This window comes from Orcinus orca, chromosome 3, assembly GCF_937001465.1.
Source record: "Orcinus orca chromosome 3, mOrcOrc1.1, whole genome shotgun sequence".
NCBI lineage: Eukaryota > Metazoa > Chordata > Mammalia > Artiodactyla > Delphinidae > Orcinus > Orcinus orca.
The window spans coordinates 57,588,515-57,614,853 of NC_064561.1; the positions used below are offsets into that span (position 1 = coordinate 57,588,515).

The following is a 26,339-nucleotide window of genomic DNA, read 5'->3' on the forward strand; positions in this document are numbered from 1 at the left end:
TTTCCAATGCAATACTGCACTTAACATTGTTTTGATACAGAAAAACTTGTAAGAATATACAACAAACACCCTAAAAGCCTTCACCTCAATGCCAATTGTTATCATTTTGCCACATTTACGTTATCTCTATTTATAGGTAGGTAGGTAAGTAGATAGATAGATGCAACTTTTGCTGCATTATTTGAAGGTTACAGACATGACAATTCACCTCTAAATAAGGAATAACGATCACAATGATATTATGACATCTAAAAAATTAACATTAATTGAATAAGTATTAATGAATTAGAAATAATTCCATAATTTCATCTAATATAGAACCTTTAAATTTTCCCAATTGTCCAAAAACTGTCATCAATGGACATGGATCCAATAAACATTCATACTGCATACACTTGCTCTTTTAATCTAGAACAGTCTCCTCACTGTTTTTTGCTTTTCATGACATGAGTCTTCCATTAACTCTTCTTTTTTTTTTTTTTTTTTTTGGCTGCATTGGGTCTTTGTTGCTGCGCATGGGCTTTCTCTAGTTGCGGTGAGCGGGGTCTACTCTTCCTTGCGGTGCACCGGCTTCTCATTGTGGTGGCTTCTCTTTGTTGTGGAGCATGGGTTCTAGGAGTGTGGGCTTCAGTAGTTGTGGCACATGGGCTCAGTACTTGTGGCTCGTGGGCTCTAGAGCGCAGGCTCAGTAGTCGTGGTGCACGGGTTTAGTTGCCCCACAGCATGTGGGATCTTCCTGGACCAGGGCTCGAGCCTGTGTCCCCTGCATTAGCAGGCAGATTCTTAACCACTGTGCTACCAGGAAAGTCCCTCTACCATTAACTTTTAATGTGAGACATGACATTCTACTCCACTTGCCATCTACACTGGACACCACTCTCTCCTCTATTCATCCTCACAAGAAAACTCAACAATCTGCCCTTTGCACTATTAACGCTAGACTTTGCATTCTGCTACATTTACTGTAAAAGCTTGAAACCAAATTCTGTTTACTGTTACCAATTGACACCACTTTCTGCTCTGTTCATTTGCAACAGCAGGAGTAATATTCTGCTTCCTGTTCCTTATGTTAGGCTCAACATGCTGCTCCACTCTCTATTAATAGTTGATGCCACATTCCCCCTCACTAGACTCAACATTCTACTCCACTCATTGTTAACACTAGACTTGATATTGGGCTTCGTTTGCTATTACACTCAACCTGACATTCTTCCCCCTTTGCTTTTTTTAAAGCATAAAATTCAGTGGCATTTAATATATTCACAAAGTTGTACACCCTCAGCGCTAATTCCAGAACATTTCATCACCCCACAAAGAAACCCCCATATTCATCAACAGTCACTCCTTGTTCCCCGCTCCCACCAGCCCCTGGCAACCACTAATCCACTTTCTACCTCTATGAATTTGCCTATCCTAGTCATTTCAGCTAAGGGGAATCACACAATATGTGTACTTTTATGACTGGCTTCTTTCACTTAGCATAATATTTTCCAGGTTCATTTATGTTGTAGAATGTATCACTACTTCATTTCTTTTTATGGCTGAATAATATTCTATTGTATGGATATTTCACATTTTGTTTATCTATTCATCAGTTGATGGACATTTGGGTTATGCCACTTTTTGCCTATTTTAAATAATGCTGCTATGAACATCTGTGTACAAGTTTTTGTGTGGACATACGTTTTCAACCCTTATAAGTATATACCTAAGAGTGGAATTGTTGGGCCATATGTCATTATATGCCAAACTTTTTGAGGAACTGCCAAACTATTTTCCAGAGTGGCTACACCATTTTATAATCCTGCCAAAGTTCCAATTTCTCCACGTTCTCGTTAACGCTTGTTATTCTATCTCTTTGATTATCAATACCTTAAAAGAAGTGAAGTGGTATCTCACTCTAGTTTTGATTTGCATTTTCTGAATAACTAATAATGTTGAGCATCTTTTCATGTGCTTATTGACCATTTCTGTACCTTCTTTGGAGAATCTATTCAAATCTCTTGCCCCACTTTTTAATTGGGGTATTTCCCTTTTTATTGTTGTGTTGTAATAGCTCTTTGTGTATTGTGGATTTAAAACCCTTATGAGATATGTGATTTGCATATATTTTCTCCCATTCTATGGGTTGTCTTTTTACTTAATTGATAGTTCTTTATGCACAAAAGTTTATAATTTTGATGAAGTCTAATTTATATTTTCTGTTGTTGCTTGTGCTTTTGGTATCATACTTAAGAAATACCTAATCCAAGATCATGAAGATTTACACATACATTTTTTTCTAAGAGTTTTATAGTTTAGCTCTAAATATAGGGTTTCGATCCATTTTTGTTTTTGTATATGGTATATGGAGAGATATCATTCTTTTGCATGTGGATATCCAGTTATCCCAGCACCATTTGTTGAAAAGACTATTCTTTCCCTCCACTGAATTTATATTCTCCTCAAAAATCAATCGGCCATAGATGTATGGATTTATTTCTGGACTCTCAATTCTATTCCATTGGTAAGTATATTTATCTTTACGTCAGTATCACTCTCTTGATTACCATAGCTTTATAGTGAGTTTTGAAGTTGGGGAGTGTGAGTCCTCCAACTTTGTTCTTTTTAAAGATTGTTTTGGCTATTCTGGGTCACTTGCATTTCCGTATGAACATGAATATAAATTTTAAGATCAGCTTGTCAATTTCTGCAACAACAGTAAAAAGGAATTTTAGTTCAAAATGCATTGAGTCTATATAGGAATTTGGGGAGTACTGCCATCTTAATAATATTAAGTCTTTCAATCCATGAACACAGGATGTCTTCCCATTTATTCAGGTCATCTTTAATTTCATCCCACTGCTTTCTAGACCCCATGGTTTCTAAAGAGAAATCAGCTGTTAATCTTATTGAGGATACTTTGTACATGATGCATTGCTTCTCTCTTTCTGCTTTCTTTTTCTTTGGCTTCTGACAGTTTGATTATGGTATGTCTAGGTGTGGATCTCTTTGAGTTTATCTTGCTTGGAGTATATTGTGTTTCTTAGATGTGTACATTAGTGTTTTTCATCAAATTTGGGGAAATATTTGCCATTTCTTCAAATATTCTGCCTCTTTCTCTCTCCTCTTCTTCTGAAATACCCATCAAACATACGTTAGTGCACTTGATGGTTCCCCGCATGTCTCTGAGGCTCTGTTAATTTTTCTTCATTCTGTTCCTCAAACAGGATAACCTCAAGTTCATTGATTCTTCTTCTGATTCACTAATTCTTTCTTCTGTCTACTCAGATATGCTGTTATCCTCTCTAGTAAAATTTTCAGTTCAGTTATTTTACTTTTTAACTCCAGAATTTCTATTTGGTTCTTTTTTGTAACTTCTGTTTCATGCTCTACTTGGTGAGACTTTGTTGTCACACTTTTTTTTTTGGCCAGGCTGCCCAGCTTGTGGGATCTTAGTTCCCTGACCAGGGATTGAACCTGTGGCCCCTGCAGTGGAAACGCAGAGTCCTAACCACTAGACGGCCAGGGAATTCCCTCTCATACTTTAGTTGTGTAGACAAGGTTTCTTTCAGTTGTTTGAACATATTAAAAATGTAACTGATTTAAAGTCTTTGTTAAGTCCAACATCTGGGTTTCCTCAGGCACAGCTTTTTTTTTTTTTAATTTACTTTTGGCTGTGTTGGGTCTTCGTTTCTGTCCAAGGGCTTTATCTAGTTGCGGCAAGAGAGGACCACTCTTCATCATAGTGCGCGGGCCTCTCGCTATCGCGGCCTCTCTTGTTGCAGAGCACAGGCTCCAGATGTGCAGGCTCAGTAGTGTGGCTCACGGGCCTAGTTGCTCCACGGCATGTGGGATCCTCCCAGACCAGAGCTCGAACCCGTGTCCCCTATATCGGCAGGCAGATTCTCAACCACTGTGCCACCAGGGAAGCTCAGGCACAGCTTCTTTTGACTGCTTTTTTCCTATGTATGGGCCTGACTTAGTCAATCCAGGCTTCTATAACAAAGTACCATAGACTGGGTGGCTCATAAATGACATAAATTTATTCCTCACAGTTCTGGAGGCTTGAAGTCTGAGATCAGAGTGTCAGCATAGTCTGGTTCTGGTGAGGATCCTCTTCCAGTTGCAAACTGCTGACTTACTGTTGTATCCTCACACGGCAGAAAGAGAGTATGCTAGCTCTCTGGACTCTTTTTATAAAGGCACTAATCCCATGCATGAGGGCTCCATTCTCATGACCTAATTACTTCCCAATGGCTTCATCGCCAAATACCATCGCATTGGGATTCGGATTTCAACATATGAATTTGGGGAGGACACAAACATTCAGTCCATTGCATTCGCCATATTTTCTTGTTTCTTTGTATGTCTTAGATTTGTTGTTGAAAATTACACATTTTACATTATACAATGTGGCATCTCTGGAAATCAGATTCTCCTCCCTCCTCAGGCTTTGTTGTTGTTTGTTTAGTAACTTTACAGAACTAATTCTGTAATGTCTGTATTCTTTGCTGTGTGGGGCCACTGAAGTCTCTACAGTTAGCTTAGTGGTTAGCTAAGACTTTAAGAGATCTCCTTAAATGCCTGAACCCTATACATCTCCCAGCCTTTGCCTAGGGACTCTGTGTGTACTTTCAACACTCAGCCAAGCAGTTTACAACTTTGCCTTAGCCTTTACTTCCTGTTTATTCAGAGTTGAGTGCTAAGAGCCTTCTCAGGTCTTCCCTGAGCATACACACAGGCCTAAGAATGTGCATAGATTCCCAGGAATATATCATAGCTTCCTAAAGCCCTCTATGGACAGCTCATTCCCCAGATTTTCCTTTTATACTTTTTGCTCAACCTATTCTTTGCCTCAACTGTTACCAACTGCCTGGGGCTGATGTAATGTTCAACACTTGCCCATGATTGTTTTCAACAAATGCCCTCAAGGAAAAAGCTGTTCACACTGGACCAGCTCCAAGTCAGGTCAAATAAAGACAGCCTTGTGAGTGGGGTCTCTCAGAGAACCACAAAACTGGTCAAATAACAATTCCCTGAGAATGCAGCTTTAAAGAATCTCCTACTCTGTTCTGCCCCATGCAGTGGCTGTCAGGATACTCGTGTTCACCATGCTTGCAGGCTGTTGGATTTCAAAGCTAGCACAGAGCTGGGGATGAGAGGATGGGAATAGGGCAACTTAAAACACCACAAAGCCCCAAGGGAAATAAAAACATACATCCGCACAAAAGCTTACACACCAATGTTCATAGCAGCTTTACTCATAATAACCAAAAGGTAGAAACAGCCCAAACTGTCCATCAACTGATAAATGGATCAACAATATGTGTTATATCCATACAATGGAATATTATTTGGAATAAAATACTGACACATGCTACCATATGAATGAATCTTGAAAACATTATGCTAAGTGAAAGAACCCAGTGGTAAAAGGCCACAAATTGTATGATTCCATTCATATGAAATGTCCAGGACTGGAGGAAGACAACTGGGGGAATAAGGAAATGATAGCTAAAAGATAGCAGGTTTCTTTTTGAGGTGATGAAGATGTTCTAAAATTGACTGTGATGATGATTGCACATATCTGTGAATGTATAAAACCTTTGAATTGTACACTTTAAATGTGTATGATATGCGAATTATATCTCAGTAAAGCTGGGGGTTCTTTAATGCCATGAAGCTTGATGTTCTTACTGAGATCCAGCTGATTTTCTTAAATAAATGCTTACAGGATTGCTGTTAGACTTTGATTAATTAACAGAGTTCTGAAAAAAAGTTGGTTCTGACCGTTTTTGATAGTTGCTTTTATGGGGAGAGAGAGTTTTTGAAGATCTTACTCTGCCATTCACCCTGACATCCTCCACTTACTTTTAACCCTAGGTACAAATTCTCTCCCTATTTAGAGCTTTAGTCTAAATGCCACATTCTGTTCCACCGAACAATAATGCTAGACACACTGTCCCCCTCTCTTTAGAGCTCTTCTAGGCACCATGTTCTTTTTTCCCCAATATTCTGTCCAGTCTTCTTGATGCATTTCTCTTCTGTTTCCCTCTGCACCCTCCACCCTAATATCCCAGCTGAGAGAGGACAGCAGTGAGTGAGTGATGGGGGAGGGGGTCCTAACGAGTAGAAAACATTCCTCAGTACTCAAGACTTCACTCTGCTCTCTCACTTCCCTATGCTCTTCCCTCCACCTCTGCCCCAGGTGTCCTATGTGAAAGCCATTGACATTTGGATGGCCGTGTGCCTGCTCTTCGTGTTCTCAGCCCTGCTCGAGTACGCCGCTGTCAACTTTGTGTCTCGGCAGCACAAAGAGCTGCTCCGATTCAGGAGGAAGCGAAGACATCACAAGGTAGGCCTTTGGCTCGCTGCTGGCAGCAAACGGAAGAGTGCCAGGCAACCCTGTCTTGTGATACTTGTTTCACTGGACCATCCTTCTCAGTGGGTAAAGCCCGCACAAAATAGGGGGTCAAAGTTCTGGAACTCCTAGCTTCCCCTCCCATAAACAATGCCCTGATTGGGTCTATAGGCAGATAGTAACACTATCTATCAGGTTACACCTGAAGACAGAACTGAGGGAGCAAACACTGATGGTGTCAAGATAGAAACTAGCTATAAACCCAAAGCATGGCAGGCAGAGGGGGTGTCTGCTGGTGTTTTCTACAGGGTGGAAAATATTTCAATTATTTCAATGGGCCTGATTCCAGAAGGGATTGGCACCACAAAAGGTGAGATCTGAGAGTAGAATGTCCAGTTTCCAGGCCTTTGTTTCCTACTTCCAAGAAAAGGGCATCCAGCAAGATTCTCCCCCAGAGTGGATCCTCTCACCTTATGAGGAATTGAATAAAGAAATACTTGGCACACCACCTCTGAAAAGTCACCAACCTCTGTTAATTCAGAGGTTGTGTGTGTTCCAACCAACAACCGCCATTGGGGAGCATACAGCCTGTGGGAGAAAACTGGCTCCACATCCTGGTCCATAACTGCTTCCCCAGGAGACCTTTCTCCTGCGGATCAGAGAAGCTGCTTTTCTCTCCAGCCTCATCTTCACATCACTTCCTCCTTTGCTCTCTGAGCACCATCTACCCTGGCTTTTTTCATAGTTCCTCAAGCATACGCACAGGATGTTAGGCATCTGGTTCTCTCCTCCTGGGCTGCTCTTCCGGTGCACTTTGCCTGGTATGAACCCACTCATCTTCCAGTCCTCGGCTGAGGCGTCTTTCCTTGATATCCTAAGGCAAGGTTAGGTCCTGTACTGAGGTGCGTATGCCAGCCTGTTAAGTATGGTCATGCAGGTTGTATCCTACAAGGACCCCCAGCCAAGGAGGTGCTCTTCTCTAAATCCTGCCCTGGCGTGGACTCTATCAGCCAGAGGAAGGGATCTCGATTCATACACCCCAAGAGGCCGATGCCTTTCTTCTAATTTGCACAAAGACACTGTTTATGCCAGCGAAAACCATACTCTAGTTGAACTCAGTTTCTTTCCTTCTGAACATTTATCTTGTGTTATAATTATGCATTCAATCACGTGATTGTTTACTGCGCATCGTCCACTGAATGATAAGCTCCCTCAGGGCAGAGACCCTGTCTCCTCTTGCTCAGTGCTACATCCCTGGTACGTAACACAAGGCCTGATAGATAGTGAACACGCAATAGGCATTTGTTGAACAAATGGACAAAGGGATAAAAAAAACCTAATGAAAAAAGAGGAGACCTGCCAGTCAGAGAGGTTACTGTGTTTCCAGCAATGGATAAGGACAACCAGGGGCTCATACACTGCGGGCTCATACAGGCCACACACCACATACCTGCCACACACCAAGGCCCTAGCTGCTTTAGGTTGACCTACAGAAAATAGCTGTCTACCGAGTTACAAGGTGCTGTGACAAAGGACTCTGCCTCTTTGGTACGTGATTTTCATCTAGCCTCTTTTGGGGCCCAGCTTCTCCATCTGTAAAATGGACTAAGTGGGTATAATGGGGGACTGTGGTGAAGATGAAATCAGATGCCAAAGTAGCTTTAAGTTTTGTTCCTGCCACACAAGTGCCAGGGATTAAAATGATTCCATAGGCACAGATTTCCCTCAGTATGTTTCTTAAACATCAGCAATCTGATTCAACTAACTTCTAGCAGTTAACCGCAGGCGGCAGGCAGACGTTCCGAGACAGAAGATGCCCATGGGAGTTAGGATATAACCTGCGCTGGAAGAGGAAACCATCTTGGGTGCAGCGAGCCAGACAGGACTTCTTGAAAGACCCTAGTTTTAGTCCTTCCATTACTGTCCACCAGAAACCTAGCCTCTGACTCTTAACATAGTCCAAACAAGGAACTGACCAAACACAACTATCTCTGGGATTTACTTTTTGTTTTCCCTTTCTCCCCCATAGGCTAGCGTTTTCTGCATTTCCCTCTGCTAAAAGAAGTTCAAAAATGTGTTGCAGAGACAGTTATTTGGGAAGACTATGTCCAAAATATTTGACTGGCACCAGTCCACCAGACTGTGCCCTGCACAACTCCAGAGGGCAGCATTTACAGAGACGAAAATGTGAATGAAGCTCCTTGCAGATATGTAACATGCAGGGCCTACAGTACTTCCAAAGGCTGCCTTCACCCTTGCCAAACGCCTACCACTTTTATACACTAGAGGAAAACAAAAGCTTTGTTTTACCTCTGGCCAGGTAAAGTGTGCATAAGGCCACTATGCAGATTTGATCAGATTCCTCTGCTCAGTTCCTTCCTCATTCTCTCACAGCACGCTGGTGCTGGAAGCGCTCTCAAGAGAGCATCCGGTCCACTCCTCCTGTGAGGTGACAACAAAGAGGAGGGGCAAGTTACCAGGCTCATGGAGCCACTGATGGCAAAGGCAAGGCGGCCTTCCAAGACCCATGGCTATTCTCAAAACACTGACCATATACCACCAGCTGCTGCTTATCTGTTCATCAGTGTTTCCATCCTGAAGCAGATAAAAATAGTCCTGCATTTATTAGACCTTAAATAGAAACTAAGATTTATCCCAAGGCAGAGGTCACAAACTAGTAGCTAGAAGGTCAAATTTGCCACGCAAATATCTTTACGTTTTTAAGCAGTGTCTTAAAAGTCTAGAAGAAAGTGCCAGCATTCAAAAGTCACACTTCTAGTTTCACTCAACACATTGCAGCCTCTGGTCCCGCTGGGTTCACATCCCACGTGGTACAGGCGCACTGCAAATGCCTGTAGGTAGGGAATGCATTCCACAGCCCCAGGCTCACTTCATCACGCACTCCTCCTGCCTGGCCCCTGGTGTGCATCTGAATTAGGGTGACCTTCCTTGTGCCCATGGGCTCTCAACTTGGCACAAATGTCAGAAACTACAAGGACACAGAATCGGGCTCACCATAAAGAAGAGGTTCCTTGGAGTAAGGCCCTCTGGATGCGGCCTGTACACTGGCAGCATACAAGCTGGGACCGCAGAGCCCTAGGGGGGTTTTAAGCCCCAGATGGGAGTGACGAGGAACTCGCTTATATGCCTGAGCTTCTCGGAGCCTGTGATCTTGGCCAGGCTCCTCATCTCCCTCTATCTTCCCATGTTACCTCATTTGCTGGGCAGAAAGCATCTGGTCCTCGAATTTCCTGGCCAGCCTCATTACCCAGATTATTAGGAAACCTCTGTGAGCCTGACTGGGCAGGCACACTACCAACCTCCCTGGGCTCTAGAGTAACTATCAGATTTCCCCTGCTCCAGCCCCACGCAGCCCCAGGTGCAGTTGGGCATTCATTTCCTGCCATCTGCTGGCTCAAATAGGAATAGCAAGCTTTGGTCCAGTCATTTCTAGGGAATTTCCTTTCTCCTGGATACAATGTGAAATTGATCATCTTCTCACCAGATGAGGCCTCCACACCCCCATCCCATCCCCTCTCATGCTTAATAGATGAAGAAGGCAGAGAATAATTTTCCAAAGCTATACAGAGAGTTAACTTGGGCCACTCCCTGCATACCTGGAGCCCAGCGAGAAAACATTTTCAAGCACCCACTCCCACCCACCCCACCACAGCGGGGGGGGGGGGGGGGGCTATTTATACTGATAAGCAACAGAGTCGGAGCCAGCCCACTTCCAGGCACAGGGTCCAGTGACTTGGCCAGCCTCCCCCAACTCCTCTCCTCGGCTCTGGCACAAACCCTCTAGTTGTCGTCCCCATAGACAAGGATTGGTTGAGCACCGATCTGCCAGGCACTGGAGCCCATCTTCTTTCCCTCACTTGTGCAACATGGGTGTTGGACCAGATTCAGTCATTTGCAAAAGATTTCTTGCGCATTCATCGTATGTGTCAAATCCTCCTGGTGCTAGCAAACGTATGGATACCAAGGGGGTAAGGTTGGGAGTGGGATGAACTGGGAGATTGGGATTGACATATACACACTACTGTGCATAAAATAGATAGCTAATGAGAACCTACTGTACAGTACAGGGAACTCTACTCTATGCTCTGTGGTGACCTGAATGGGAAGGAAATCCAAAAAAGAGGGGATATATGCATATGTGTAGCTGATTCACTTTGCTGTACAGCAAAAACTAACACAACATTGTAAAGCAACTATGCTCCAATTTAAAAAAAAAATCCTCCTGGCGCTAGGAATACAACCGCATTTAAATTTTAAAAAAAGGTTGGGAGGTGGGGAAGCTGGGATTGGAGAGGATATACAAGTAAACGTTTAGTCAACAAACATTGGCAGAGTTTTGAACTTCTGCCCAGGAAATATATTCATGACAGACTTTGCCTCTGACTTCATGGAGTTTACAGTCTAATGGAAGAGACAGACATTAATCAAGGAAAACAATGTGATAAGGGCTTTAAAATACAAAAAAGGAAAAAGAGGGAGGGGTGTAGAGGGAGTTTATGGAGCACACAGCAGGGACACCTAGCCTATCCTTGGGCTCAGGGAAGGCCTCTGAGTAGGAATTAGTTCAGGGAAAGAGAAGGAGATGGAAGCAGGGGTGGGGCTGGGAGAGCGCTCCAGCAGAGAGACCCACCTTCCCAGAGGCCAGAGTGAAAGAGGAGTGCAGCACTTTCCAAGAGATGGAAATATCACAGGGTGGCTGGAGCACAGAATGCCAGACGGAGATACGCAGACAGCACTGCCCAAGTCATCTAAGGCCTTGTCACCATGTAAAAGTTTTAATTATCCTCAAGTCAGTGGCAGCCTATTAAAAAGTTCTAAGCAAAAGACGACCAATAAGATTTATGTCATAACAACCCAGATGGGTTGGAGGGGGCGGGGGGGGGGGAGATGGGAGGCAGGAGGGAAACTAGGCTAGACGTCATCACAACAAGCCCAGACGGGGACCCAGGATGGAGTGGCAGGCGCAGAGCTGGACAGGCACTGGGGACCCTGGGCTCCATTACCTGCTCTCTGCTGGCCCTGCCCCTCACAGGAACAAGCAGAAGACAGGGAGGCTACCCGAAGAGCTCTCGCTCTCCAGGATGTCAGAGTGAGCCCATAAACCCCCCAGAGCCACACACTGAATCAGCAGCCCAGCTGAGACTCTCAGCGTGCCTCAGAGCTCACAAGGAAGGACCACAAAGCCGGACATGATGAGAGCAGACAAGAGTGTCTCCACGATCCAGATGAGGAACAGAAAAAGCGAGGAGGGTCAGGGGAGCAGACATTTGGGTAGTGAGCATGAGGCAGGGAGGGGGAAACATGCAACACAACAGGCAGGGGTGCAGAGCATAGGGTGGGGGAGGGGGGAAGCTGCAAAGGTAAGTTGGAGCCAAATGATGAAGGGCTTGAATGATAACGTGATAAAAATCCAGAGGTATGTCTGAGGTCACACCTGCCAGGGATACAGGAACATGGAGGAAAGAAGCAGCTGTGGTGCCCTGGCTTGTGAGTGGAGGTGAGGCCCACAGCCCTTGCTCCCTCCTGGGCCGTTCACTCCCTCCCCCAACCTACGCACAGAAGACATTACTGGGGAATGGAGTGGGTGGGAGAGGGCAAGGAGGCAACAGAGGCAAAGCAGGGGATCTCTCCAAACTGTCCCCTGGATTTCTAACAAAACAGCATTCAGAGTATCCACTCATCTATAACCTCTGATGGTCAAAAAACACCTTGAAGTAGTGGAGTGAATCTTATCCCCACTTAAAGGAAAAAATGAAATTAAAAAACTCTTTGAGAGTCATGGAAGGAAGTCTTCCAAGGAAGTGACTTGCGTAAGGTCACACAGCCAGCAAATGATGGAGCAGAGACCTGAACACAGGTCTACAGACTCCACGCTGCACTCCTATCCCCTGGTTTGCATCTGTTTTGGTATGTGAGTGGCGCCCCTCTATAAGGCATAACTCCCCAGCCAGCAAAGAGCCTTCAGGAGCCTGGAATGGAGGTAGGGAGAGCCAGATGGGCATGGCCTGGCCCCCCAGGGGAGTGCCTTGCAGGGAGGGTGCCCAGCCCCTGTCTTATTTTAAGTAGAGCCCCATGTTGAATCTGTTTCAGGAGGATGAGGCCGGAGAGGGCCGCTTCAACTTCTCTGCCTATGGGATGGGCCCGGCCTGCCTTCAGGCCAAGGATGGCATCTCGGTCAAGGGCGCCAACAACAACACCACCACCAACCCACCTCCTGCGCCATCTAAGTCCCCGGAGGAGATGCGAAAACTCTTCATCCAGAGGGCCAAGAAGATTGACAAAATCTCCCGCATAGGCTTCCCCATGGCCTTCCTCATCTTCAACATGTTCTACTGGATCATCTACAAGATCGTCCGCAGGGAGGATGTCCACAACCAGTGACGGGTCTGGGATGGGGGGAGGCTGGGAGAGGGCAGAGTGGGAAGAGCACAGGAATCTGAGGGCCGAAAAGGAGGGGACGGGAGGGAGGGGGCGCACACACAACCGTCTCCTTCTCTGCAATGTGTGCAATCCCAAATGCGGCGATGCATGACTCTTAGAATGTGGCACTATCTATTTAACCTCGGGTGGCTGGTGGGAGCGGGGAGGGAGGGGCTTTTCTAATACAGGAACTGAGGGGCCAGGGAGGAAGGGGAGGGTTCGGGGTGGGTCGGGGGGAGTGAGAGAAAACAGCTTTCAAAAATTTGAGTCCGTGGGCTGTGCGGTTTTCCTGTTTGGAAGGAGCGTGCAGTCTGCCCCAGAGCAGAAGGGAAGCAATATAATATAGGATATATATTCATGCTTAATATTAATCCAAAACCACAAGAACAAAAGATTTGTTTCTTAACCTATCAGCCTAGTAACTGCTTAAATTTTTAAAGTCACAGAAGTGATGGACAATTTTTCCCAGAGTGGAAACAGTCACAAATAAGCTTGCTCTGGTGTGTGTCCCACATCACACCCCTCCAAACGCCATGCCTATCTTCAAACTGGCCCAGGCGGACTCATGCCAAAAAGCCATTCTGCCTCTGCTTCAAGAGGGTCGTGTGGCCCAGGCATGGGTAGTGGAAATGGGGAAAAGTGGAGAGAAGGGTGTGACTAGAGATGGGACATTTCCGAGGCCCGAAGATTGAGAATCCATCCTCACGTCTCCAGGCTGAGGACCTCTCTCTGAGCTGCCCCTCTCTGAGCCCTCACGCTTCTGTGCTTCACCACCCACCCCACTTACCCTCCACCACCACCCAGAAATGGCCGCTGTGGTTTTTCTCATCGTATTGCTAATATGCAATCTTTTTTATGGTTAAAAAAAAAAAGGTAATAATCTCAAGAAATAATATGCAGATAGACTGAGTATAAACAGATGCACTTTTTTCAGATGTCTATTTTTGGGGAGAGTCTCTGGAATTGCAAGTGGGTGTATGTTTGGGAAGGTGGGGTCCATAGGATGAAACAGATGCATTATATCGTGGTTCTACAGAGTGAAGTTTTGCGAGGTGAAAGGGTAGCAGTGAGGCTGCTGCCACTTAGATGTGTGTGTACGGGTGGAAAGAGAGTAATGTTTATAAAGTCTGTTCATTATATTCTGACATTTCATATACCACAAAGAATGGGGGAAGCTTGGGGGGGAAGACCCCATTATATTTTTATAAGTCTCTTTTTTGTTTTCCTTTTTGGTGCTTTGTTTGGCTTTAACATTTAAGAACGTTAGACAAACGTTTCTCTCTCCTTCTAACTCTGAAGTGCCAGAACTATCCAGATAGCTAGGGATATCGTGGGATAGTTCTGGGGAAAAAGGAGAGAGCCTGCGAAGTGAACTGCGGGGAGTGGGGGAGCCCGCTCAAGGACACAGATGTTCACAGATGAATGAGAGGGGAGCTCTGTCCAGCAGCCTCTGGCCCACCCTCTGTCAACACCACTGCACCTGAAACGACTGCACTATGGCTTGTGGCATCCTCCCTGCTATGGCCCGTGACCAGAATACTGGGGTTACATTTCTTTCTTTACACTTTAGTGGAACAAAGTGGTAGGTAGCTGTTGAGACACAGCTGACAGTCAGTCGTACTGAGGCTTGGGGCTCACTTGTGCCTTTAGAGTATCCCCAACTTAGGGCAGGACAGAGATGAGACACTGGGAACCTAACTCCTCCCTAAAGCACCTTCCGCAGGGGAAGTTTCTCCCATTCCCTATGCCCATAACTAATGCCCACAGAAGCCCAAGGAAGCAGGTTAAGACAAGATCCAGAGGTGACTGAGGTAAAGAAAATGCACTATGCAGCCGAAAAAGGATTTGGCTTTGTGGCTTTATTGAAAAAGCTGTTTACATCCAAGTTCCAAGGTTAACCAATCATTGCCTTCCCTTCTCTTGGCCTGTGTAGACCAGAAAACTCAACTGTATTCTAGCCGTGGAGGATGTGGGAGGGAACCCGGAATCCTTTTTTCTAAGAAGCATTGAGGAATGGGAGCCAAGTGAGTAGGAGTCTCTCATGTAAGACCATCCTCTTCCCCACCACTAACATGTGTCTGAAGGAGGAAAAGTTAAATAGAGGGACTTGAACAAATACTACCAGTTCAAGACTAAAATATCAGCCTTTGAACTGCTATTAGCACCTTTCATGAGCACTATATTCACTTTATTTAAGGGAGAGGGGAAAAAACCCTCAATTCTCAAGTGGTGCATGGGTCTCTGGAAAGGCTAACATCCCCTTTCACTAGCACTTTTTTCAATTTAGGGGGCAAATCATTTTTTAATTTAAAAAAATTAAAGAACCCATTCTCTCTACTTTACTCATTATTAGACTAAATTCAGAATGTCTGAAGTCTAGGTGAATCAGGCAACAAATGCGCTAGGCCACTATCAGGAACTAAAGACAGTACCAATTGCTCTAAGACATTTTTCCTCCATTCAAACTGCAAAATCACACCGTACTCCTTGTATGAGGTGTCTGGAATCTCCTCAAGACAGAGAAATCACTGGGCCATTTGCCCAACCTCTGCTGGATCCTTGAACTTCTGCCACAATAGTCAACCTCTGTGCCCACTGGGTGCTGCCAGGTCTAGCTGATAGTACCCAACAGACAACAGAATCATCTCTCTGAGACACAGAGGGGATCTTCTCTCAGACTATTCCAAACACAGCATCTCTCATAGAAAGTAAATGTGAGCGGATGCATGACAGCAGTGAAAAGAAGAATGTGAATTTTAGTCCTGCCACTAATATGCTGGGTGACCTCGGGTAAACCACTAAGCTCTGGTTTCTCTAAATACATAATGGGGAGAGTGGTACAGGTGATTTCCACCTCCCTCCTGGCACCGACTGCTCTATGTGCTTGAACTGGTCTATAGGAAGTTCACACAACAGAAAGTTTAAGGTCACTTTGATTTCTGAACTCTCCGGGTGGCTATGAATATACATATGCACACGTATATGGACACACACAATTCTTGTTGCCTTTCTTTGGACAATTTGCAGATTTGTTTTTCCTTTCGCTCCACTTTATCAAAGGTAAACAAATGTGGGGAAAGAACACCAATCATTATAATGCCAAAAATCCCATCAGGAACGAGGAATGGAGCATATGCTCAAGGAGAACACGTTATCATTAATGTGTAATGTAGTAAGGATTTAGCAACTAGTTACATGGATTTCATCTTTACAGAAAATCAAACTAGGTAATTTAAACCCAGTATCTTTTTAGTTGGCTTTAACAAAAAGGGCAATACTTCCTTAATTTCCTCTTCAGTTTGTGCACAGAGGACATCATGCCTTGGGACTACAGATGCCAAGGGCTACAGTACAGAGAAAACTAATTTAGGTATAATGAGTGGTTTACTGGTTTTCAAACCCTTATGTATATAGACCAGTATTTATTTCTGCATGAAGGAAGAACTGGATACTGGCAGAGACGAATGGGTGATTTCACCCACCTCCCAAACTCCTAGGAGCCAAATTTAGGAGAAAGCGATTAAGCAGATAATAATACCAATAACTTCTTATCTATTAGTTTACAACATGTCTCATTTTTCAAGAGCAGCCAAAATAAATGGCTCAGCTTTGCCATCCTCTGGTCCTTTCAAATATTCAAGAGTCCATTCTTGACTAACGCTACAGGGAGTGACCAAGGACAGGCATGAATAGAACAAAAAATGTGTGTGTATATATGTGAGAGAGATACCTTGAACTTAACTCTATTTTTAGTTTGTCTACAAAGACAAAAGGTCATTTGATCCGAATTATTTCTTCTTCTAAGCTGTCAATAAATAAGAAATGTACCCCTCTAAGAAGTTCACCAATATTTTTCATAGGCTACTTTTTTCATACTGGGGAGAAAATACATATGATGGGAGATGGTTCCTTTCTTTGAAAGTATGTGCTTTTATGAACGTCATTAAAAAGAGATGAGATGGTGTTTTGTGAGGCTCGATATTGATTGCAGAGTAGATTGGTGCCCCAGCTAAGCTGGTACCATCGCTGATAACAGTCTTGTGAAAATTAGATTCCTTAGTTAATTGCAACACACCAAATTGAAGGAAGTTATCATGTCTGCAGTAAGTGCCTCCTTAGGAGAAGAAGCTGGCAAGCAGCAGGTACAATCTGCATCAGCTTTAGGACTGGGGTGGAGATCTGAGATGTGCAGATATTCCCTAGTCTGGCTGGAAGCCCAGCCCAGGGACGATGAATACCACTCCGGAAGCTATCAGATTTATTCAACGAGCACCTTCTGCACATTCAGAAGGCTGCCCTCTATCCTAACTCTGAAGAGGCAGGCAAGATGAGGTTTCCTCTGTGAGCTATGGTTCTCAGGCTGACCGAAAGGTTTGCACTCTGAGGGGCTGGTAAGGTCTGCTGAGAAACAGACCAAACAGGGAACAGACCAAAAATTCTCTAGCAGGGAAAAGCTAAAATATAATTTAGCTGTTTTTTCTTCTACTAAGTCCCTTCTCTCAGAAACCAACTCCTGAAATTTAAATGAAGAACCCTCCTATTTTCATGCAGCTCTAGGAAGCCAGAAACAGGAGCTTATCCTGACCAAGGAAGGGGTAAAAGACACGCTGTGTTTTGATTGAGCTGGGCTGCTCTTAACTACTTGTAGCACTGTGAGGCAAAGCATATGTTGCAAAGGCTTTGGTCTCAGAGTATCCTGAAATCCCAATGGATAGGAAGAAACTCCGTGGATAGGCTGAAATTCCTGTCGTAATGAGGAACTTTTAAAAAAATCCCTAAACACTGCCCTCCCCACCCCAGCCCAATGGTTAAGAGAATGAAAGCAATGACTTCTTTCTGACTGTCCCAGTTAAAGATCTCAGAATGTCAAGGAGAACGAGGGCAACGTGCCAGCACCTCTCCCAGGCCTGAGTAACCTAGAATCTTGAGGGCCCAGACTAGATGATGACTCCACCAAGTTATTATCCTGTTGTTTCCTTAAGGATTTCTCAGGCTGTTAACAGCAATGGCAGTAGATAAGTTTGTTCATACGTGGGTGCTATTTCATGCTGTTTTGATGGAGCTGTGTGGTTATTTAAAGCAATAATTAAGGTGCTTTATCATTCTTTGGAACAGCAAAGTGAGTTCAAAGGTAGCAATTATTGCCCAATAATTTTTAGGATCATTAAGGCTTCTTCAGCTAGCGTCCAGACCACTCCTTCTCCCTCTTCGCTCTCCACCCCACTGCTGCCTCCTCTCACTGCCTCCATCAGCATCCCTGTTTCATCAAGCTGTGCATCTTGTTTTGTGAAACCCAGCTCTGCCAGATATGCTGATGTATTTCTGAGGGGGTGGAGAATGGGATGCTGGGATGGGGACTAGAATGGACTAGTAGCTCCTGTCTCATTTGTTTTAAGGCTGTGATTTCTATTCTTCCTCTTGCATTTTGAAATTTCAATGTTCTGGAAAATTTCCACTGGAACACTGGGTCGAAAAGTCAGACTATAGAGAATGGCAAGCCAGAAATATACCCTTCAGAGAGCCCAGTGATGAAAATTATATTCTATGTAAGGCCATTAACCAGCTGTAGACCAACACCAGCTAATTAACCAACTAACTAATAATGGGGATGAAAGACATTCGCTGGCGACATACAGATTCCAAGCAAGATTGGGTCTTCCATTCCCACAATTGCCCTGCTTCCCAATTCCCCGCATTGCCTTGTTTTAGGCCTGCCTTTCTTCAGATTCAACTGTTTTCTTACGCAACTTCAAAACCCAGTGTTCTATTTAAACACACCTGCCTCCTGAAGTAGACAGAGGTCAATGGGAAGTGGGTCCTCGTTCTGGCGCTACCTCAGGCTCATCATGGAAACATGGGTAAGCTACTCCACCTTCCTTGGCCCAATCACCCCCCTGTAAAAAGAGGGAGTTGAAGGAGATTTATCACAGCCAAATTCTGGATACTTTGATGGGTTGAAGAAAAGAGCATACTGTGTGTCGTAAAAGGTTTCACTGTTTCCGCATTTCAGTATCAGGCTTGGAACCCCATCCCAGGCCTGCCCAGAAGGCAGGTAGGGAGAAATTAAAAAAGAAGAGGGTCTTGGTCCTCAAGGAGATTACAATCTTACTTTTCCGGCAGTGAAAGTCTAGTTATTTCACAGTACTGATAAACTAGCTTCTCACCTGAGAATCCCATCCAACATCAGGACAACATTCCACTCTGTATTTTAGCATATATGTCCTGTGAAGACTGTACCCCATTTCCTATGGCAGTTGTCTGAATTCTCTCTGCCAGAGACTCTGGAAGGATCAAAGAGAAACGCATCAGAGCAGAACTTATGAAATATCCCTGGGAAAATAACTGCAATGACTCCAAGTCCCCTCCCAGCCTGTCCCCCACACACCGTTTAATCATAACAAGAAAATTCCAGCAAGACTTAGAAATATTTTCCTCTGTCTCTATTACTCTAGTTGCAGTTACAGGCAGAAAAAAAATGGGACTGCTCCAGACCACTGGGGAGGTTCATCGAAATTCGTACCACTAACTAGGTTATACTAAGAAAGAGAAAAAATATTATAGCAAGTATGGCTGGAGTTGAGCCAGCCCTCTCCAATCGTCCCCCACCCCCAAACAAACCTCACCCTCACAGCGATGTTCCTGAAATTGCTTCCACACGCCTGTAGCTCCAACAAACACTCCTTATAATCAGAAAACACTGCTCCTGTCTTTCCCAACAGGGATGTGTTTATGGTTTATAGCAATAGAATCTCTTCAAAATATTTATAGGGTGACATTATGACAAATGATCTTCACTCTCCCTTCATCTGGCCCTGAAATTAATGAGAATATTGCAGATTGAACTTTTTTCGGGTTCCAAAGTTAAAAATAAATTAATAGATTTCGCATAAGATAATAAAATAGAAACCATAATGTTTCCATTAGGAAACCGTTTCCTACCCCTGCTCCCCGTCACCATATAGCCACTTCCTTCTTTGCCCCTGAAAGATTCAACCCAGGGATATTTAAAAAGACCTCTAGAATGGATAGATGTGTGATAAAACAAATACAGTGAAATGGTAGTTGTATAGTCTGGGTAGTTAATATAGAGAGTCACTGTAAAATTCTTTCCTATTTTCCCCTCACTTTTCCTATCTGTAAAACAGAAGTACTGAATTAGTTGAGCCTGACGAGTTTTCCCAGCTGTAAAGTTTTTGTTGTTTTTTTAAAGGCCACTTCTCCAGTTGCCTTATAGTTGCAGAAAAAACATAAAGACATCCCCAGACTCTAAGGTGATCCCACTCTCCCTTTTCTCCTCTCAGCTTTCCTCTCCAAACCCACTTGTGATTTTCCTGGTGCACTGGAAAAGCCACGAGCTTCAAGTTAGAAGGCTGAAACGCAAGTAGGCAAGTGATCTTGAGCAAAACCATCACCTCTCCAGCCCTCAGTTTCTTTATATATTTGGGGATAATGTTCACATCACAGGCCCACTGTCTCGATAAAATGACATAATGAATGCTAACTCCACCCCCTTGATGTAAACCGTAGAGCATTTCCATTATCTCAATCTCTCTGAAGCTCCTTATCACTTCTTCCTGTTTGCCAGAAGAGGTCACCAGAAATCTTTCCTTCAGAATTGAGGCTGGCTCCCAAAGGGCTAAATCCACCCACCCTGCAGAGCAGCTGATTCAGTGACACTGCATGACTAGCCCCAAGGATTCTCACTGGCGAATTACACCACACTTGCCTCAGAGCCTGAACACACACTGAGAGACCTAAATTCTAGAACCGATTCCACTTACCAAGCACCTGCATCCCTTTTTCCCATGGATACCATGAGTACCAGCTAAATAGAAGCACCATATTAAGCTCTGTGAATAGGGGTCACTCATACGTAGACCATTAAGACAATATGAGCAAACCTTGAATATCGCAATAATATTGTTGAGCACCTACTGTATGTCAGTCTCTTTAAATTATATAACTTATAAATTATATAATTCTCACAATGGCCCTAATCCTATTTCTCCTTTTATAGATCAGGAAACGGCAGCTCAGAAAGCTTATGTTACTAGCCCAAGTCACAGCCTTGTGGAAGTTTCACATCACTGGAACAGGCATGACATGTTGACCTCATCTGTTTTTGACTTCAACAAATTACTTCACTCTCTGTGACCTTAGTCACCTGCCTGTAAAAAGCTCTTATCTTCCCAAATTGTTGAGTATAAAATCAAGTAATTGATGTGGTAGTTTACATTAAAATAATTTAGTTTAGTTTACATTAAAAAGCAGTATATTGAAAAGACATTAGTTTAACTCAAATGTATCTTCTAACTGATAAAGCACATGGTTCTTTTTGCCTAGGTACATTCCAATACACATAAATTTAACCTCCTGTAACCTGTTATGTGCCAAGGCATACTATCTTGTACTAGACTGGAAATCAAACATCTTCTAGATCAAGAACCACCCAAGACAATCCTTGGCCTTCCTCTTCTCAGAACTTGGTAATGAACAATGAATATAAATCAGCCCACCTTAAAAGGTTGAGAGCCTGCTAATCCAGTTTTTGGTACATGAAGGATTTGGAATTGATATGGGGCCATTTTCTGGCTAAAGGAATTGTGGAAGAGAGCAAAATGAGTAAACAGGGCAGAATGGGAATAAATGGCATTTGGAGGACCACGAGCACACCCTGTCTGTAGTCTTACATGAGAGGTCACTGTGTCCTGGAATGGCTTGGATTTGGCTGGACTCCTGGGTAAGGACTAGAACTTTTCTGAAAGTCTTTCCTAAGTCTAGAATCCCTCTAAAACAGTCACTCAACTAAGAACCTACTACAAACAATACAAGGCATAGGAACCAAAGCTAAGCACCATTCCTAACTACAGAACTTATATTTAGTGAAGTGAGATGTGATATGGATATGAATAACTAATTCAAGAGAAGATCGGATAACAGATGAGGCAGAGAAAGAATTCAGGACAGGTCTCTTGGAGGATGGCACATCTGAGCTCAGACTCTAAACAAAAAACTATTTTCCACAGCAGTTTACTTTTTAGATTTATGTAACTGTAGTCTCACCCACCTTTGAAAGTGTTAAACACAAGGTAACCACTTCCCCCAAGCAGCTGCGGAGGTAAAGACGGAGCAACTGTTTATATGAGGTACCACTGAAACAAGAGTATTACAAGTGGCAGCCTGACCAATGTTCCAATAAAGGAGGGCCTTCTAACAGCTCTTGACTCCTATCCAGGCTCTGGAAATTAAGTGGGAAAATAAAATCATAGGTAAATATGTGGACGTAACCCTCCCCCACACACTCAAAAAATATATATTAATAAGCTACTGCTTGTCTCCAAGTCCTTTTGTTCCTGACTTAACAATCGCCTAGGTAACTTGATGTGTATCATCTAGCCAGACCAGTTCATGGGGGTAGGCTTCTTCTCACTACATTGCCGAAGTCCCTTTTGGCCTCATCCATGACACTTCAGCTGCATCAAGTTTGGCGTCTGGCCTAACAGAACCATCAGCTACCAGCAGTGACACCAGAAAGGTCTTGGCGACCGCTCTGAGGACCAGGGCCGCTCCTTCTGTGCAGCTCTGGATGCTGGTGAGCAAAGTGGCACTCTGAATGGACCCTGTTTAGCGACCACAAGTCAGGTTCAGCGGGTCTCCTGGCAACTGTTAAGTACTTGCCTTTGCATGATTTTTCAAAATGTCTCAGCCTAGAGAAAGCAGTTTAACCCTTCAAGGTTTGAGCTGAAAGCTCAAGGAGGAGGTTTCAAAAGAAAGTGTCATAGCCAGGGCTAGAATGTACATATTCTGTGCAGGTTTTCTATCAGCTTTGTGTTTTTAACCTCCCTGCACCTGCCTGTCTCCACCTACCTGCTCTTTATTAAATCTACTGTGGCAAGACAGTGTACAATGAAAGCAGGGCATCAGAATAAAGCAGACCTTCTTTTCCTACATCACAGGAGGGGCTAATAGAAGTACCAAAATACTTGGTACTTACTAATAAGTAAGCAGCTTGGTACTTACTAAGAAGTACCAAAATACTTGGTACTTACCAATACTTGGTAATACTTACTAATGTGAAATGCAGGAAATATGTGACAAAGGAGGGTACCACGGACCATGCAGAAAATAAAACATGATATGTTTCACGGCTTAAGAGCCATTTGAGCAGTAGCAAGATTAAAAAACATGTGAGATTTTGACGGATGGTACAAGTATTCCAGCAGAAGGAACATGAGTAAAAAATATGGAGGTAAATAACAAGAGGCACAATATAAGGCACAGTGACTATCCATTCGGCTGAAGTCTAATGAACGGTAGGCATGTTTGGAAAGACAGACTTGGAATGCATCAGGACAACCTTAAAGGTAGAATAAAGGGTCAGGACTCTATTGAGTATGTCAGTTCTCAAAGAAAGACCAATAGGATATTCCCTCATGGTTTGCAAAGCAGTTCATTCAATCCCCTCTCTCCATTAACTGATACTTCCAGCCTAATTCAAATTTACCTGTACTTTGTTGCAGGGAACTTGCCTTTCCCTTCATCTCAGCAGCAGATATAGTTAATACCCACTAGAAATTCACATCTTCTAGGACATCATCAATTCAAGCCAAGTATTATGCATTTAGTTTGTGGTAGGTAGGCACTAGAAAGGGGACAATAAAGGTACAGTAGAGTCATGGTTCTACATTCAGCTCACTATTCTACAGTGATTCTGAAAAAAGTTACTTCTAGAGTTTCTTCTTTTGTCAAATCTCAAACCAAGGCAATTCTTAGTACAGTGTAGCTATTTGCAATGAAGAGATTGTGATCCTAGTACTATTACATTTTGTTGATCTGAAATATTAAACAGAGATGACCTAGAAGAAAAGAATAATCTAGCATGTCCTTTTTATTTTCAGCTGTAACTAAAATGATTCTCCCAACCCAAAGAGCATCTATTCAAAGGACGAAATCATGACTATAAAGTAAAAAGGGTATGGAGCGTGAAAAAGTCAAATATGAATAGAAAAAAAAAAAAACAGACAAAACGTAACTGGTTTTTAATAAGTCACTGCTTGTGGAAGTATGTAAAAAGAATAATTTCTTTCAGAATGATTTGCCTTTCTTTAGAAAGAATATTTTTGGGAAAGAGAAGGTTAGTATTACCTATCCTAGTAATAGATGAAAGACTGCCCCACATCTTTTTTAGAAGTGGTGCTTATATATCAAATAATCAATTTGCTAAACTGTTTTTTCCATGTTAGATATATATTTCTACCACATTTAAAGGTGTACCACGCTCAACATGCCATTTAGCCAGAATAGTATGCAAGAGACAAAAAAACTGGACATTCCCACAATGCATTTCAGAGCATTTATAATTCAGACTATTTCACATTTTAATGGTTCAACCTTCTAATACGTGATCCATTATAATATTTTCAGCATAAACAACAGTTAAAATGAGATGAGTGAATTAAATCCCAAAGGGGTGTGTCTTGCTACTTAGTATACTGGACACAGATTAAATACCTACCCAATGTGATTCTTGTGCATATTAAACAAAAGTACAACTTTCTCAAAAAAAAAAAAAAATTTTTTTTAAAGCAAGTTAAATAGCCAAGTTCTACTTTCAAGACAAACATACCAAGGACCTCAGCAGCCTCCAAATAAGTTTGAAAAACGACACTACACATCTTCCCTGCTGTAATTAGCCTTGAGGTGCACAACATGAACTACAAAGTGTCCAAGACAAAACTCTTAATGCTTTTAAGCCTCTCAGCAAGGTTGCCAAAGGGGATCCACATGTCTCATTGTCTGGATCAGTCCAAAAGTGCTGTATCTAGAACCGATGCAAATTACTGCAATGTAAATAACTAGTGTCAGTTTGGGTGAAACGCAGTTGGAAAGGATACTGACTGCTCACTTTCTAAGTGTTCAAAACATACTAAAGTGCTCCCAAGTCACACATTATTTGGTCCTCTCCCAGAACAAGCCATTTCCAGAGACCTCATTCTCAAACTTGACTGACCCAGGGAACCCACGGGAGGAGACGAATTACCTTGCAGCCACAGTTGTTGTGAATACCCTGGGCCCTACTTGGAAACTGGCCCATAAAGAATTGGGGACGAACATGACTACTTGATATCCAATTCACAGCTAAGACAACACTAATGAAAAAGCAGTGTTAGACTGATCTAAAACACTCCAAAATGAGTGGTAACATCATCAAGTAAAGGCTCAAAGTCAGTCACTGTATTTTATTTACATAATTTATCTTAGATTTAATTTTTTTTTGTTTTTGGACAATTCATCCACTAAAATGGGCCAGTCTCAAGAGTTGCCCCCCAACCTTGCCAAAGCAAATGACTTCTGCATAACTGGAAGTCATCTCCAAAGGACTTGCCCATGTTCTCCCTATTTCACCCATTTGATATTTGCACAAAAAATATGCCCTTTGTCTTAAAAGTTGCCTGACTTGATGTTTAGGCAGAAGAGCAAATCCCATGTTACGATATTTCTGCAAGTGATTTTACATTTCCTTTTTTCCAAAAAGGTAGCTGCCAACTTAAATGTGTGACACAGTGGGGATAGAAGTTGATTATTAACTTTCAACAACTCCAGGGGTCGTTACCTGAAACCTCACACTTTGGTTCATTACACTTTAACTATTCAAAAAGTTACCTTAACCCCAAAGAACAGAAAGGCACTGTTTAGTTCTTCAGCTCACAATGCCATCATTGGCTACACAGTCTGTTACAGCTAAGACAAATGCGAATTACAATACTTTGGCGAGATGTAAAAACTATGCTGGGCTGGGCAGTGTTAGTTAAGCTACGAAGTGCTTGATCACCCATGATGGAAGAGGTTCAAGATGATTCATACTTCCCTGTAAGAGACTACGAAAGTCACAAGCCCACAGAGCAGTAACTGACAGTTGGCCAAAGTAGAAGACATTTCTAAGTAACCTGGGGACATCTTAAACAATTAACTGGCCTGGAAAATTGGGTGAGGATTAGTCACAAAGCTCCTCATCCTCTCCTGGAAGAAAATGTGACAGTATGCCTTTTCTATGGAAATTTCTTTGTATATGTGTATACACTTGGTATGGCCTTAATGCTGCAGTTAAGGATTTGTTTGGCTACCACCTTAAGCAGCATGTTAAGCAATCGCTTCCTACTGTACCTTTCTACTTCTCCCTGGACTCTTCACCTTGAACAACCAATTAATTCCCCTTTGTCCCTGATTCTTCCCCATTTTTTGCATGAAGTCATAAATGTTATGGCAGTTATTTTTTGGCTTGTTAAAAAAAATCTATTTCTGCAGTTTGAAGATGGAATGTAAAATTTCTGTGATACATGTATATAAAAATATATTTATTGAACCATCCATATACACATATCCATGCTGATTCCAATGGAAAAAAAATTAAAGTTTTTCTGAAATTTTCCCTGTGGTTAACTCACAGTTGTTACTAGTTAACCGACTTTATATTAGGAGAACTTTTGAAATCTCCCCATTACCCGAGAGGAACCTACATGTCATCTGGAAAACATCATTTCACTTAAGACAAGGC

General features: G+C 43.1%; 1 protein-coding gene across 1 annotated transcript in view; it reads left to right on the forward strand.

Annotated features, from left to right (window-relative positions):
* Positions 1 to 12,902, forward strand: part of GLRA1 (glycine receptor alpha 1) — a 50,973-nt gene extending 38,071 nt beyond the window's left edge. The window contains exons 8-9 of the mRNA XM_033406864.1: positions 6,191 to 6,337; positions 12,431 to 12,902. Of these exons, the coding sequence (XP_033262755.1) occupies positions 6,191 to 6,337; positions 12,431 to 12,745 (462 nt within the window). The 3' untranslated portion in view covers positions 12,746 to 12,902. The remainder of the gene's footprint in view (positions 1 to 6,190; positions 6,338 to 12,430) is intronic.
* The last annotated feature ends 13,437 nt before the right edge of the window (positions 12,903 to 26,339 follow it).